Source organism: Sphaerodactylus townsendi, linkage group LG04, assembly GCF_021028975.2.
Source record: "Sphaerodactylus townsendi isolate TG3544 linkage group LG04, MPM_Stown_v2.3, whole genome shotgun sequence".
Classification (NCBI taxonomy): domain Eukaryota; kingdom Metazoa; phylum Chordata; class Lepidosauria; order Squamata; family Sphaerodactylidae; genus Sphaerodactylus; species Sphaerodactylus townsendi.
The window spans coordinates 2,252,714-2,268,790 of record NC_059428.1 but is presented as its reverse complement, the minus strand read 5'-3'; the positions used below and the strand labels follow the sequence as shown (position 1 = coordinate 2,268,790).

At 47.1% G+C, this 16,077-nt stretch overlaps 1 protein-coding gene across 1 annotated transcript in view; it reads right to left on the bottom strand.

Moving 5' to 3' along the window:
- The window catches only part of CHRDL2 (chordin like 2), a 52,869-nt gene that overhangs the window by 1,358 nt on the left and 35,434 nt on the right, over positions 1-16,077 (bottom strand). Inside the window, exons 8-10 of the mRNA XM_048494755.1 lie at positions 15,446-15,640; positions 4,926-5,087; positions 3,793-3,885 (exon numbers count right to left, since the gene is read on the bottom strand). Of these exons, the coding sequence (XP_048350712.1) occupies positions 3,793-3,885; positions 4,926-5,087; positions 15,446-15,640 (450 nt within the window). The remainder of the gene's footprint in view (positions 1-3,792; positions 3,886-4,925; positions 5,088-15,445; positions 15,641-16,077) is intronic.

Sequence of the window (16,077 nt, the reverse complement as noted above, 5' to 3'; positions counted from 1 at the left end):
GGTGAAAGCAATGGCCTTCTGCTGCTCTGCTCCCGAGCACCTGGTCTGCTAAGGCCTTTGCAATCTCAGATCATGGAGGATCAAGATTGGTAGCCATAGATCGACTTCTCCTCCATAAATCTGTCCAAGCCCCTTTGAAAGCTATCCAGGTTAGTGGCCGTCACCACCTCCTGTGGCAGCATATTCCAAACACCAATCCCACGTTGCGTGAAGAAGTGTTTCCTTTTATTAGTCCTAATTCTTCCCCCCAGCATTTTCAATGGATGCCCCCTGGTTCTAGTATTGTGAGAAAGAAAGAAAAATTTCTTCCAACTCTATGATTCTATGGTCCGACATCGTAGCCACTCTACCATGCTGCCTCTCTATCAGAAGTGTGGAGGGAGGCAAAGGCGTTTCAAAACATAGCACAGCAGGGAACTCAGTGGGCCGACATAGGCCTCTTCACAAAATCCAGAAATCCAAACAGACGTTGGGAGAACTCCAGGGGCATCAGCTGAGCTATAGAAAGAAGTTCTTCAGAACTCCCAACATCTGGGTGGGAAATTTGGATTGGAAGGTTGGAAGCGTCCCTCAACGCCAACAGCCCCCCGGGGGAAGTTCTGTTCTTTGCTTGCCGCATTCTTTGTTCTTGAAGCTTTTGATAAAGCACCATTTGCATGCTATCCGGAATGCTGTGGCGGCAGCAATTTTTAATATGTTGGGAGAGCGGGAGTCGGTTGCCCCTCCCCTCCCTAAATTGCTCAATCGCTTTCCCAAAGCAGCTGGCAGACCTGGGTAGAGAAACTTACCGACTCCTCTAGCCCCTTTGAATGTGCTGAGAGCAACATCATAGTTTTTTTCCATAAGGGCTGGACGAAGTGGGCAACCAAGAAGACTGTCTGTCTGTCTGTCTGTCTGTCTGTCTGTCTGTCTGTCTGTCTGTCTGTCTGTCTGTTTGGTTTATATGCCGCCCTCCCCCAGAGGGCTCAGGAAAAGAGGAAAAGATACTGGGGTCCAGCCAGTGGCGTACCAGCCCTAAATGGTGCCTGGGGGCATGGCCGTAATAACTTTATTTGTTTATTTGGGGGGAAGAATTAGGATTAATAAAAGGAAACACTTCTTCACGCAACGTGGGATTGGTGTTTGGAAGATGCTGCCACAGGAGGTGGTGATGGCCACTAACCTGGATAGCTTTAAAAGAACTTGGACAGATTTATGGAGGAGAAGTCGATCTATGGCTACCAATCTCGATCCTCTTTGATCTGAGATTGCAAATGCCTTAACAGTCCAGGTGCTCGGGAGCAGCAGCCGCAGAAGGCCATTGCTCTCACCTCCTGCACGTGAGCTCCCAAAGGCACCTGGTGGGCCACTGCGAGTAGCAGAGAGCTGGACTAGATGGACTCTGGTCTGATCCAGCTGGCTTGTTCTTCTGTTCTTCTGTTCTTATTCACCTTATGCAACCCTATTGGCAATTGATGGGAGGGCAGTAGAGCAGGGTTACGGTTTGGAGGGGTGTCGTGATGTCAGTTCCAGGAATTATTTGGAAGGGACCACGGATAGCTCTAGGAATAGTCAGAAAAATCTATGGCTATGCCACAGAGTTTCTGGGGATTCTTAGAGTTACCCACGGTCACTTTTGGAGTTGCACCCAGAAAGGACATCCTTATGCTTGCAGCATTAATTACTGTGTTTTTAATTAATGTTTAATTTATCCCCTGTCCCCACTCCAACTGGCCGCAGGCAAAGGGGACTCCACACAGGCAGTCCTATGCTCCAGGACGTGAAGCAGGGATGCCGGAATTCTAGATGGTCTCTAGACTACAATCATCAGCTCCGCTGGAGAAAATGGCTGGTTTGTAGGGTGGACTCTGTCAGAACATGTGTGAATGTTTAGATGAGCAAAATCTAAATGACAGCTGGACCCTCCTTCTGACAGGTGCCGTGTGCAGATTAGTACCGAGTGCACAGCTTGTACCATGGGCAAAACCTGATAAGGTGAGGGCACCTGATTGGTACCACTTTTGTATATAGTTAGCACAGACAGCAGTGTGATGTGTGCCTAGAACAGTGGTGGCGAACCTATGGCACGGGTGCCAGAGGTGGCACTCAGAGCCCTCTCTGTGGGCACGCGCAAGCAGAATCATCCCCCCCACCCCCCACACATCTAGGCTGGCCTGGGCCACTGGGTTCAATTATTAGCATTAAACCAAAGACCTAGTTTGGGGGAAGCAGTGTAGGTAACCCTGTTAAGCACTGTTAAACCCCACTGATTTTCATGGGAAGAACTAAAGCGCGATCCTTTACCTGGGAGTAAGCTTGGTTGCTGGCAAAGGGGCTTGCTTCTGAGTAAATCCTCCTAGGGTCATGATTCACCCGTTGGAAGTGTTGCACGGTTGCTTCAAAGCAAAGCCACCGACTATCCCCAAGCTTACTCCCAAACAATGCACGTCTTGGAGCCAACCGTTTTTTCTAAACTAAAACCTCAGTATTCAGGTTAAATTGCTGTGTTGGCACTTTGCGATAAATAAGTGGGTTTTGGGTGGCAATTTGGGCACTCGGTCTCGAAAAGGTTCGCCATCACTGGCCTAGAAACACCTGTGGTCTGGCGAAGCACTTTATAACATCAGTGGATCCTGCCATCCCCCCCTTCTTTCTTTTAGGGGACTAGATAGTAGGTGCCATCTATTATGTTGATTTTAGAATGCTGCGTTTTAATGGAGTGGGGTTTTATTTTATATAGAGCCAAAATAACTAATATTTAAATTGATTTTAGTCTTGGTTTTATTGTGCTCTATTTATGTTTCTGTTGTTCACCGCCCCGAGCCTTCCGGGAGAGGGCGGTATATAACTATAACCAATAAATAAAATCAATAAATAGATAGCAATAAATAGAACTGCACTGGTGACTCTGTGTGTATCAATTCTTGTCTACATTGCATCCTACAAGGTGGTCTGCTCCGAGTAAATCCGCTGCTTCAACTGGTTATGGGCCCAGATTCTGCCTTTACTCGTGAGTAACTGCTTGTGTTGCTGTGTGCTAAACAGTTTACGGCTGCACCGTGGCTGCGTCTTTTGTGGCTTGCCTTTTGAGCGGCTAACAGAGCACAATTTTTGTACCCCACTGTGGGCCCTGTCCACCCTAGGTTCCATCCTCAAAACCTCAGGAGTTTCCTAGCCTGGCTCTGGCAGGCCTGCCTGCACCCCCATCCCATGCGGGTGGCCAGGAGTGACCAGTGATAGTGGCTGGTGGAGATGCAAGGATGGAGTTGGGGGGGGGGAGGAGCTCCGCTGGGCTATGATACCATAGAATTTTCCCTCCAAAGAACTGCCATTTCCCCCTAGAGAACTGACGTCAGCAACACCCTCAAAGCAGTGGTGGGATCCAAAAATTTTAGTGACAGGTTCCCATGGTGGTGGGATTCAAACTGGGCCATAGAGCCAATGGGGCTGGGCGGGGCACGACAGGGGCGTGGCCGGGCATTCCGGGGGCGGGGCATTCATGGGCGGGGCTGTGGCAAGGACACAGCCACTGCGCCGGTCCTTGGGCGGGAAACGAATGCACGCAGGCGCAGGCTGCCATGCACGCCGGTGCACCTCCTGCTAGACTGCTTCAAGTTCTGCGCTCTACTGCTGAGAGGAGGGGCGCAACTAAGGCAAAAATCACGTGGCAAAATCACCAATTAGTAACCCCCTCTCGGCACACACAAATAATTAGGAACCTACTCTCGGGAACCTGTGAGAACCTGCTGGATCCCACCTCTGCCTCAAAGTGACCTGGCCCGTTCTCCATCTTTTCAGTTGTATCATCTGTACCTTCGTTTGTGTGGGAGAGCATCCGGAAGTTCTGGACTTCTTTCCTGAACTCCAGTTTGTTCACCTTCTGGATCTGAACCAGGTGAAATATACCTAAAAATGAACACACAGAAATTGCCAGAAAGGTTTGAGCAAATCGTGCTTAGAAGAAGAAGAAGTAGAAGCGTTTGGATTTATACCCTGCCTTTCTCTCCTGTAAAGAATCTCAAAGTGGCTTACAAACTCCTTCCGTTCCTCTCCCTGCAATAGACACCTTGTGAAGCAGGTAAGGCTGAGAGTCTTAGTAGACCACAAACTGAACTTGAATCAGCAGTGTGATATGGCAGCCAAGAAAGCCAATGCAATTCTGGGATGCGTCAATAAGAGTATAGTGTCTAGATCGAGGGAAGTAATTGTATCACTGTACTCTTCATTGGTCAGACCTCACCCTGACTGCTGTGTTCAGTTCTGGGCACAGGAATTTAAGAAGAATATTGACAAGCTGGAATGTGCCCAGAGGAGGGCAACCAAAATGGTCAAAGGTCTGGATTCCATGCCCTACGAGGAGAGACTTAGGGAGCTGGGGATGTTTAGTTTGGTGAAGAGAAGGTCAAGTGGTGGCATGATAGCCATGCTAAATATTTGAAGGGATGCCATGTTGGTGAGGGAGCAAGCTTGTTTTCTGCTGCCTCGGAGACTAAGCCCAGAAGTCATGGGTTCAAGGGGAAGGAAAAGGGATTCCACCTAAACATTAGGAAGAACTTCCTGACAGTCTGGGCTGTTCGACAGTGGAATGCACTACCTCGGAGGGTGGTGGAGTCTCCTCCTTTGGAGGTTTTTAAAAGAGAGGCTGGATGGCCATCTGTCAGGAGTGCTTTGATTGTGTGTTCCTGCATGGCAGGGGGTTGGACTTGATGGCCCTTTGTGGTCTCTTCCAACTCTATGAACCCCACAAGGTGAAGCACAGACCTCTGCTGGAGTAATGTCCACTCTGGATCTGCCTCCTTTGAGTTTCTTGTGTGATGCATCTCTGCTCAAGTTTAGACACTGCTCTGCACATGCTTTGTATATTCCCGGCTCCAAGTTAGTGCTGCTAAAAAACAAACCGGCAAGACCCACCTGAGCCCCACAGAACAAGGGCAAAAGGCACCTACCTTTCACCAGCTTCCAGATATAGATTTCCACATAGTCTGAGGATTCCCTCTCGATGGCGATTTTCCTCAAGTTATCTTTTTCAGAGCTGGAAGCAATGAACATGTAGATGGTCACTCGGCATTTGTTGGGGTTGTCCGCTGTGGCGGCCGCTGTCTCGTCACCTGGAAGGACACAGATCGCAAAGTCAGTTGTGGTGGTTTATTAGGGACGCAGGAAGGGAAAGGCGCACAAATTGGCTCAAGGGTCATACAGGAAGGGGCCATCATGCGCATAAGAACATATGAACATAAGAACAAGCCTGCTGGATCAGACCAGAGTCCATCTAATCCAGCTCTCTGCTACTCGCAGTGGCCCACCAGATGCCTTTGGGAGCTCACGTGCAGGATGTGAAAGCAATGGCCTTCTGCGGCTGTTGCTCCCGAGCACCCGGTCTGTTAAGGCATTTGCAACCTCAGATCAAGAAGGATCAAGATTGGTAGCCATACATCGACTTCTCCTCCATAAATCTGTCCAAGCCCTTTTTAAAGCTATCCAGGTGAGTGGCCATCACCACCTCCTGGGGCAGCATATTCCAAACACCAATCTCACGTTGCTTGAAGAAGTGTTTCCTTTTATTAGTCCTAATTCTTCCCCCCAGCATTTTCAATGGATGCCCCCTGGTTCTAGTATTGTGAGAAAGAGAGAAAAACTTCTCTCTGTCCACATTTTCTACCCCGTGCATAATTTTATAGACTTCAATCCTATCCCCCCGCAGACGTCTCCTCTCCAAACTATAGAGTCCCACACGCTGCAGCCTCTCCTCATAAGGAAGGTGCTCTAGTCCCTCAATCATCCTCGTTGCCCTTCTCTGCACTTTTTCTATCTCTTCAACATCCTTTTTGAGATGTGATGCAGCTCTTTGAGATGCGCAGCTCTTCAGTCACTCATTTAGCATGTCTGGGTGAGTGATATAATAAACTTCTCTCTCTGCTGTACTAGTGCCAGCCAATGGGGTACAACAGTTAGGTCAGGAGTAGCCAGATTGGCCACACAGAACAAACGTCTGATATTTGAGAGCCACAAGGCACGCACAAATATCACACCCACTTTTTTATCATCACACGCACATCGGTCTGTTCTGCACAGCGCAAAAAAAGACATCTGTGGAACGTCTTAAAATCTGGCTGATATGTTGTCAAGGTGGTAAGAAATACAGGGGGTGTGGGGCCTTGGTTGGGGACTTCTTCCTCCAAAGCCCGTGCCCGAGCTACCCTTCCTGACACATAGCAAAGGGCAGCCGTGAGAGACAGGCAAGGAGAGGCCAATCCACCGACTATCCTCCCTGGCCAAGAGCCACACATTATGTGGCAAAGAGTTACATGCAGTTTGCAAACCACAATTCAACCACTCTTGGGTTAGCAGTGGCTCTCAATCTGGGGGTCGCGACCCCTTTGGGGCAGAGGTTGGATCCAGCAGGTTCTCACCAGTTCCCGAGAGTGGGTTACTAATTATTTGTGTGTGCCGAGAGGGGGTTACTAATTGGGTCCGCTTTTCCGTTAGAAATCCCATTAGGTCCAAAAATCATCAAGTCCTGTTGTTTCCTATGTGGCTGGTTAGCGAAGCTAGAAAACGGGATAATTCTCCCCGTTGGGCTGTTTTAAAAACATGTTTTAGAAATATGGTCAAGTTCCTTGTTTAAGAAAAGTATCCTTCTTTTGATTTCTAGAAACAAAATTAAGTATTTGAAAGTATTAAGCATTTGACAGGCAGTCAATTAGAGGAGAAGTAGTTGTTTCTGTTGGCAGTAGATGATAGGACTTGCTAGAATGAGTTTAAATTATGGACGGAAAAATACCAGCTAGAAATTAGGAACTTTTTTTACAGTAAGAGTTTTTTACAGTAACAGAGAAATTATTAATGCCCCGCCCCCGGACTGCCCGGCCACGCCCCGGTCGTGCCCCGCCCAGCTCCATTGGCGCTACGCCACTGTTTGAATCCCACCACCGTGGGAACCTGTTACTAAAATTTTTGGATCCCACCACTGCTTTGGGGGTCGAATGACCTTCCACAGGGGTCGCCCAAGACCATCAGAAAATGGTCTGTTTATATTTTATATAAACCAATTTTATAGTTGGGGGGTCACCACAACGTGAGGAACTGTATTAAAGGGTCGCGGCATTGGGAAGGTTGAGAACCACTGGTTGATAATCCTACTGCAGAGCAACAGGGCTACCCTTTGAAACAAACAGTGAGGGACTAGGATCTGATATTGTTGTTGGTAGGCTGGTAACATGTGATTTGGATCCTATTACTGTCGGGTGGATTTGTAACTGGTTGTCAGATCACACCCAAAGAGTGCTTTTTAATGGTTCCCCACCTTGGAGCAGAGTAACAGATGCAGCGTTTTGGGGAATCTGTCCTGAGCCCTGTGTCGTTCAACACCTTTAGAAATGACTTGAATGAAGAAGAAGAGGAAGAAGAGTTTGGATTTATATCCCCCCTTTCTCTCCTGCAGGAGACTCAAAGGGGCTTACAATCTCCTTTCCCTTCCCCCCTCACAACAAGCACCCTGTGAGGTGGGTGGGGCTGAGAGAGCTCAGAAGAACCGTGACTAGACCAAGGAAACCCAGCTGGCATGTGTTGGAGTGCACAAGCTAATCTGGTTCCCCAGACAAGCCTCCACAGCTCAAGTGGCAGAGGGGATCAAACCCAGTTCTCCAGATCAGAGCGCACCTGCTCTTAACCACTACACCACGCTGGGACAGAGGGGATGCTCTTGAAATTTGCAGATGATACTAAATCAGGAGGGGTAGCAAATACGTAGTCGACAGAGTTAGGGTGATCTCAGCAGGCTGAGACAACTGGGCAGAAGCTGAGAAGATGAATTTCAGTGGGGGTGAATTGCCAACTTCTGAATTTAGGGAGGAAAAAACAAATGCATCGTTGTAGGACGACGGGGAGCTATCTCAGCAGTCGCGTGAACAAAAAGTATGCAGCGGTCTTTGTGAATGAACACAAGTCAGCAGTATGATGTAGTAGCTTTCAAAAGTCAAATGCGATCCGGGCTGCATCAACCGAAGAATAGTTCCCAGAACATCCAAAAAGATTGTATTACTTTGCTCTGGTGGGAGTAGAGTATTGTGTTCACGTAGAGTGCTGTGTTCATAAAATCCTAGAGTTGGAAGAGACCCCCAAGGGCCATCCAGTCCAACCCCCTGCAACGCAGGAACACACGATCTAAGCACTCCTGTCAGATGGCCGTCCAGCCTCTCTTTAAAAACCTCCAAAGAACGAGACTCCACCACACTCTGAGGTAGTGAACTCCTCTGTCAAATAGAAGTTTTTCCTGATGTTTAGGTGGAATCTCTTTTCCTGCACCTTGAACCCGTTACTCCTGTCCTGGTCCTAATCCAGAGGTGGGATCCAGCAGGTTCTCACCAGTTCCCCAGAGTGGGTTACTAAATATTTGTGTGTGCCGAGAGGGGGTTACTAATTGGGTCTGCTTTTCCGTTAGAAATCCCATTAGGTCCAAAAATCATAAAGTCCTGTTGTTTCCTATGTGGCTGGTTAGCAAAGGTAGAAAATGGGATAATTCTCCCCGTTGGGCTGTTTTAAAAACATGTTTTAGAAATATGGTCAAGTTCCCTGTTTCAGAAAAGTCTCCTTCTTTTGATTTCTAGAAACAAAATTAAGTATTTGAAAGTATTAAGTTTAATGCCTAATAAAGGTCTTTGAACTTGAACTTGAGTATTAAGTATTTGACAGGCAGTCAATTAGAGGAGAAGTAGTTATTTCTGTTGGCAGCAGACGATAGGACTTGCTAGAATGAGTTTAAATGATGGACAGAAAAATACCAGCTGGAAATTAGGAACTTTTTTTTACAGTAAGAGTTTTTTACAGTAACAGAGAAATTATTAATGCCCCGCCCCCAGAATGCCCGCCCCCGCCGTGCTCCACCCAGCCCCATTGGCGCTACGCCACTGTTTGAATCCCACCACCATGGGAACCAGTTACTAAAAAATCCCACCACTGTCCTAATCTCTGGAGAAGCAGAAAACAAGCTTGCTCCCTCACCAACATGACATCCCTTCCAATATCTAAACATGGCTATCATGTCCCCTCTCAACCTTCTCTTCACCAAACTAAACATCCCCAGCTCCCCAAGTCTCTCCTTGTAGGGCATGGATTCTGGACCTTTGACCATTTTGGTTGCCCTCCTCTGAACCCATTCCAGTTTTGCCTACGTAGTTTAAGAAGGTTGTGGAGAAACTGGAACGAGCCCAAATGAGAGGCCCGGAGACCAAGTCCTCTACAGAAAAGTTGCTGGTCATGTTTACCATGGAGACGAGACATCTGAGAGGTTATATGATAACTCTCTACTTGAAGGGTTGTTGTGTAGAGGATGCTGCCTAGTTGTCTTCTGCTGCCCTTGAAGGTCAGACCAGACAGGTCGAAATTAAGTGAAAAGAGTTTTTTGGCCAAACTTCCTAACAGAATAGGTCCTCAGTGGACAGGCTTCCTTGGGAGGTGGTGGGCTCTCTTTCTTCGGAGGTTTTTGAGCAGAGACTAGACGGCCATCAGACCCAAGGCTGATTCTGTGAATTTAGACAGGGTGGGAGAGGGAGGGCAGAATGGGATGAGTCAGTGATTCGATCTCATGGCCCTTTTTTACACGCCCAGGTCATGTCGATCTCGCCACTCTGGGGTCCGGAAGGAATTTTCCTCCAAGACAGATTAGAGATGTTAGCTTGTTTTTTCTTCCTCTGGGCACAGTGTAGGGGGCACTGGGGGATTGGGATGGGGAAGGTGGTTGTGAATTTCCTACATTGTGCCGCGGGTTGGACTAGATGACCACTGAGATCCCTTCAAGCTCTACGTGGCTACATCTTTATGGTTGAATCCCTTTTCTTCCCTCTCGCTCACACCTAAAGTTTTCTATGTTATTATATATTTTGTATTAAGTTGACGCTCTGGTTTTGATGGTGTTGGTTTTAATGGCTTTTAAGATGAACTTTTAATCAGAACATTATAATTTGTTAGTTGCTTCGGTGGTCCCACAAGGGCAGAAAGCTGTGGGGAGGGGGGGGGGTTAAATCTGTTAAATAAAATGAATATTTTTGAAAAAAATTGGAAACCTTGGGTCAGTTACTCTAAGCCTAGCTGACTCTACAGGCTTGTTATGAGGTTAAAATGGTGGAGAGGAGAACTGCATAAGCTGTTTGGGGTCCCCACTGGGAAAAATACAGGATATAAATAAGACAAATAAATAAATACACATGCTGTCTTCTACTAAGTCTGACAACTGATCTATCAATGTCAGCCATGTCTATTCCCAGTATCTCCAGTTCAAAGGATCTGGTAGTAGTTGATGCACAATAACTTGGCTGGAGACTTATCTGGAGACTTATCTGTGCAGCTGTGGGCTGAGCAGGGAGGGGTGTTTCCACAACAGACCACAAATCTTCACGCAGAAGATAAGCCTTCATCTTCAAGCACCAGGTCACATAATTATGCTCTGATAGCCGCTCAAAAGGCAAGCCAGCAAAAGATGCAGCCATGGTGCAGCCGTAAACTGTTTAGCACACCACAACACAAACAGTTACCCACGAATAAAGGCAGAATCTGGGCCCATAACCAGTTAAAGCAGCGGATTTGAGTAAATCCGCTGCTACAACATTGCCAGTCAGAGCAGATGGTGCTGACCATGACAGACCGAGGGTCTAACTGTATAAGTCCCCTTCGTGTGTATCATCTTCACCTGTAAGTGAAATAGCAAATTCAAGTCCAGTGACATCTTACAGACCCAGAAGAGTTTTGGGGTATGAGTTTTCAAGAGTCAGACCTCTGATATCTGGCAAAAGGAACTCCCAAGAGCTAGTGTGGTGTAGTGGTTAAAACCCATGGACTCTGATCTGAAGAACCATACGAGCGGCAGACTCTAATTTGGAAAAAATGGATTTGTTTCTGCACTTCTCTACATGAAGCCTGCTGGGGGACCTTGAGGTAGTTGCAGTTCTCTCAGGACTCTCTCAGTCCCACCTGCCTCACAAAAAGTCTGTTGTGGGGAGAGGAAGGGAAAGGAGCTTGTAAACTGCTTTGAGACTCTTTACAGGAGAAAAAAATTGGGTATAAATCCAAATTCTTCTTCTTCCTCTTCTTGTTTTTTGTCTTCTTCTTCATACCCTGAAAATCTTGTTGGCCTCAAGGTGCTACCAGGCAGATCCAGGGGTCTCCAACCTGCGGCTCTCCATGCTGGCAGGGGCTGATGGGGTTTGTAGTCCATGAACATCTGGAGAGTCGCAGGTTGCAGACCCCTGCATCTAAGAATGTAAGAACGCACCTGCTGGATCAGACCAGAGTCCATCTAGTCCAGCACTCTGCTACTCGCAGTGGCCCACCAGGTCCCTTTGGGAACTCACACGCAGGATGTGAAAGGAATGGTCTTCTGGTCTACTGAAGACCATCACAGCTTTCCTCTGAAGCTATGGGTATACGTGTGTGCAGTGTGTTCCAATATATGTTCAGAAACAAAGTACTTCTGAATATCCCCTGCAAGGGAGAGCTATCAAATTCATGCCTCGTTGGTGGACTTCCATGGGCAATTCTGGCCCACGTAGGGAACAACATGTTAGGGTAGATGGGTTACCAACTTCTGCGTGGTGGACGGAGATCTCCTTGGATGACAACTGATCTCCAGGCAACAGAGAAAATGACCACTTTTGAGTGTTGCTGAGGTCCTCTCTTCTCCCCAGTCACTACCCTCCTCACAAATAACCTGGAATTTCCCAACCTGGGGCTAGCTACTTTAGCTCTGGTTCAGCTCTTATGCGGCGTATATTATTTATCCAATGGAATAATGAGTCAGTGTGAAAATTCCACAGCCCAAGTTCCACTACAGGAGAAAAGTCCTCTCTGCCCCACCTACCATCCTTACAATCACACATCAGGAAGGCATTTCAACTCTCTGTTATGTATAATGAATTCAAGAGAGGTTGGGATCAACAGGTTCTCACCCGGTTCCGAGAGTGGAGTTTCACCTAATTATTTAGTGTGTGTGCCGAGAGGGGGTTACTAATTGGGTCTGCTTTTCCGTTAGAAATTCCATTAGGTCCCAAAATCATAAAGTCCTGTTGTTTTCTATGTGGCTGGTTAGCGAAGGTAGAAAAGCAGGGATCGATCTCTCCCCTGTTGGGCTGTTTTTTTTTTAAAACATGTTTTACGAAATATGGTAAAGTTCCTTGTTTAAGGGAAGTCTCCTTCTTTTGATTTCTAGAAACAAAATTAAGTATTTGAAAGTATTAAGTATTTGACAGGCAGTCAATTAGAGGAGAAGTAGTTGTTTCTGTTGGCAGTAGATAACAGGACTTGCTATAATGAGTTTAAATTATGGACAGAAAGATACCAGCTGGAAATTAGGAACTTTTTTTTTACAGTAAGAGTTTTTAACAGTAACAGAGAAATTATTAATGCCCCGCCCCCGGAATGCCTGGCCACACCCCCATCGTGCCCCGCCCAGCCCCATTGGTGCTACACCACTGTTGGAATCCCACCACCATGGGAACCTATTACTAAAATTTTTGGATCCCACCACTGGTATAATTCCTGGGTTTGGCCTAAGCATGCTTATTCTTAACCTGCCACAATTCTAGAGACGGCTTCTAGCTTCTCATCGCATATAAAACTATCAATGTTTCGCTTTTCCCATCACAACGTTTGTCATTAATGTTTTACACGCCAGCATATTAACTCCAGAACTAGGCCTATCCAGAACACAGTGACGGTCGTTTTTCCTTGGAGAGCATTATTGTGTTTCTCTTACTTTTCTCACTAAAGAATAGTTTGGGAGAATTTATTTTAGAATTCTGACTATAACGTCTTCCAGTTTCACGATGGCCGATTGAAGACCACCCAGACACCAGCTGAAGATATTCAAGGTCAACTTCCAAATTTGGTTACACCACTGACATTTTTATATCAAACCTACATCAAATGTTCCCGCTTTTGCTCTGATAGAACCAAACGAAGTCTAGAACGAATATTCGTCTTGGTCAACGTCCACCTTGTTCCAAAGTTATTCGGCCTATTTTCGCACCCCCGGTCTATTTTCTTCCTCTTTGCGATCACTGTCCTCAACTTGGCTTGCCGCTAGTACTCTTTAATCCTATCGGTTACGGTCACCAGTGAAGACGGAGTACATTAGTTGCCGAACTCTCGCAAGAACCCCATGAAGGAAGCCACTGTCTCCTTACTGTGTGAGGGGGCAAACTGGGCAGATTCGGGGAGAATGGGGCATGCCAGAAGCAGTCTGGGGAGCTCAAAGCTGAGGTGAAGTTTGAGACTTCACAACATCAGTCCCCCAGCAGAGCAGTGTTCAGATAGAAGAAGCAGAGGAAGAAGAGGATGAGCTTGACCTGTGACCTCAGGAATTGGTTCAAGGGCAGGCGGTAAAGCCACCTCGTTGAAGCGACGCATGTTGGGGTCTGATTAGTTCCTGGAGTGGAGCCATCCCAAAAGAGGCCTTCAGAGTTCTGCGAATGGAGTTCCTGGGTTCTGTTTGTTCCAATTCAATTACTGGGTGCACAGAGGCCTGTTTTCAATCCGAAGCATAGCAAGAGGGAAAGAAGATTTAAACCTTCTGGGAGCTGATGAAGGGAGGTTTGACTCGTGGAAGTTCATGCCCCCCAAACCCTTGTCGGACTCTAGATGTTCCCGGACTCAAACATTGCTGATCTTCCGGTGTGTAATTTGTTCAAGGATAAATGGCTCCCAGGATCTTTGGTTTGCTCCCCTGGAATGTGTGTAGCAGTGCCCAGATATTTCCCTAACAGGAGAAAGATTGTCATGCCCTTATATAAAGCAGTGGTGTGACCGCACTTGGAGTCCTGTGTTCAGTTCTGGTCGCCGCATCTCAAAAAGGATATCGAAGAGATAGAAAAAGTGCAGAGAAGGGCAACAAGGATGATTGAGGGACTGGAGCACCTTCCTTATGAGGAGAGGCTGCAGCGTTTGGGACTCTTTAGTTTGGAGAGGAGGCGTCTGAGGGGGGATAGGATTGAAGTCTATAAAATTATGCATGGGGTAGAAAATGTTGACAGAGAGACATTTTTCTCTCTTTCTCACAATACTAGAACCAGGGGGCATTCATTGAAAATGCTGGGGGGAAGAATTAGGACTAATAAAAGGAAACACTTCTTCACACAACGTGTGATTGGTGTTTGGAATATGCTGCCACAGGAGGTGGTGACGGCCACTCACCTGGATAGCTTTAAAAGGGGCTTGGACAGATTTATGGAGGAGAAGTCAATCTATGGCTACCAATCTTGATCCTCCTTGATCTGAGATTGCAAATGCCTTAGCAGACCAGGTGCTCGGGAGCAACAGCCGCAGAAGGCCCTTGCTTTCACCTCCTGCAGGTGAGCTCCCAAAGGCACCTGGTGGGCCACTGCGAGTAGCAGAGAGCTGGACTAGATGGACTCTGGTCTGATCCAGCTGGCTTGTTCTTATGTTCTTATGTTCTTAAAGGGACGACTTGTGCGACTTCATATTCATATTAAAAAGTAAACCCCTGGGAACTCCACAGCTAGCAGTTCCAGAATCATATCCGCTTTGGCTCTCGTCAGTTTCATTATGGAAAACTGTTAAACGTAAGAAGATTCTTATGCATTTTCTGTTTATGTTCATATGCATCGGGCTAGAGAGCTTTTTGCAGAGTGAGAAGGGGGAAGGCGGCTTTTGGAATAAAGCCCAGACGAGGCTTGTTGCTTCCCGAAAGAAGCAGAAGTTCTTTATTGTTTCCGAAACCCATTCTGTGATACAAAAGGCAGAAGAGGCGTTCTATCGAGCTTTCGAACTAGAGGACGGCGACAGTTGTCGACAGCATGTTTGCACTCAAGGAAGATACAGGAGGGAGAAAGACAGAAGAAGAGGACGGAGAGGAGGCGGTTGGAAGGAAGGAAGTCCCTGGAAATAATAATCTGGGTAAACAAAGACACAGCGGCAAAAGAGAGGAAGGGTACAGAGAACCCTGAATTTGTCCACCTTACCAGCTTTACTGCCCCTTGTGGAGTACAGCTGTGCTTGGTGCAAAGAAACATCACACAGGAATGAACAGTATAAACATTTCGTTCTGTAATAATTCCACACCACCCAGTACCAAAATAGAACAGAATTTTATTAGGACACAGGCAAGGCCCGGACTGGGCCCTGCAGGGCCATCGCCGGCCACAGTTGGCAAACAATATTACAAGCTAAAAGTGGAACCAACGCAAAAGCCTTCCCCTTAAGGGATCTTATTAAAATAACTATACAATACAATAATGTCATCAAATCAACAACCCCCCCCCCCCGATATATAACACTTTCTATGGTCAGAAATCTGCGGAACGAATCCCCGAGGTGTTTCAGCCAGTCTTCTCGGGCATCGGAACAAGAAGCGATCTGTGTCGGGTCGTTACCCCCTCGGCCTTTCTGTCCTGCCCGCCGTGCCACCCCGCAGCCGCCATGCAAACCGTTCAGATGGAAGAAGAAGGGGCTACTTCACCTGGGCAGACTTTGCAGCATTTCCCTTCTACGTGCTGAGGCTCTTCGCAAGGGTACTCGCCGGGGCACACGACGTTTTGGCAGTCCTGGATCCCGTCCCGGCAGGTGCACAAGATGCACGGCAGGGGCACAAAGTAACGGAAAGTCGGGTGCCACACTTCCCCGTGGGAGTACGTCTTCCCGTTGTAGGCGCATGCTGGAGGAGGAGAAAAAGGGTCTTAGGACAAAACGGAGACTGGACACCCTTAACGCTTACATTTTAAATATATATTAATATTTAATTTTTAAAACATTTTAAATTTTAAAAAGTGAAATTAAAAGTTTTAATTAAATTTAAATTGTTGCCCTGGGCGCCATTCCCCCCCCCCCGCTCCCCCGCTGAGGGTCGTGGCCTCCTTTATAGAGTCAGTCCACCTCCTGCTGACTTTTCCTCTTCTATTGCTGCCTTCTACTTTTCCTAGCATTATTGTCATTTCCAATTATTCTTGTCTGCTCATCATGAGACTGTTAAGGAAACAACAACTGAATGGAAAACTCCCGGTGTCCTTTTACCGCTGTGCTATAGAGAGTGTCTGAACCTACTGCATCTGTGTATGGTTCTCCAGTTGCACAGTGGCAGATAGGAAGGCGCTC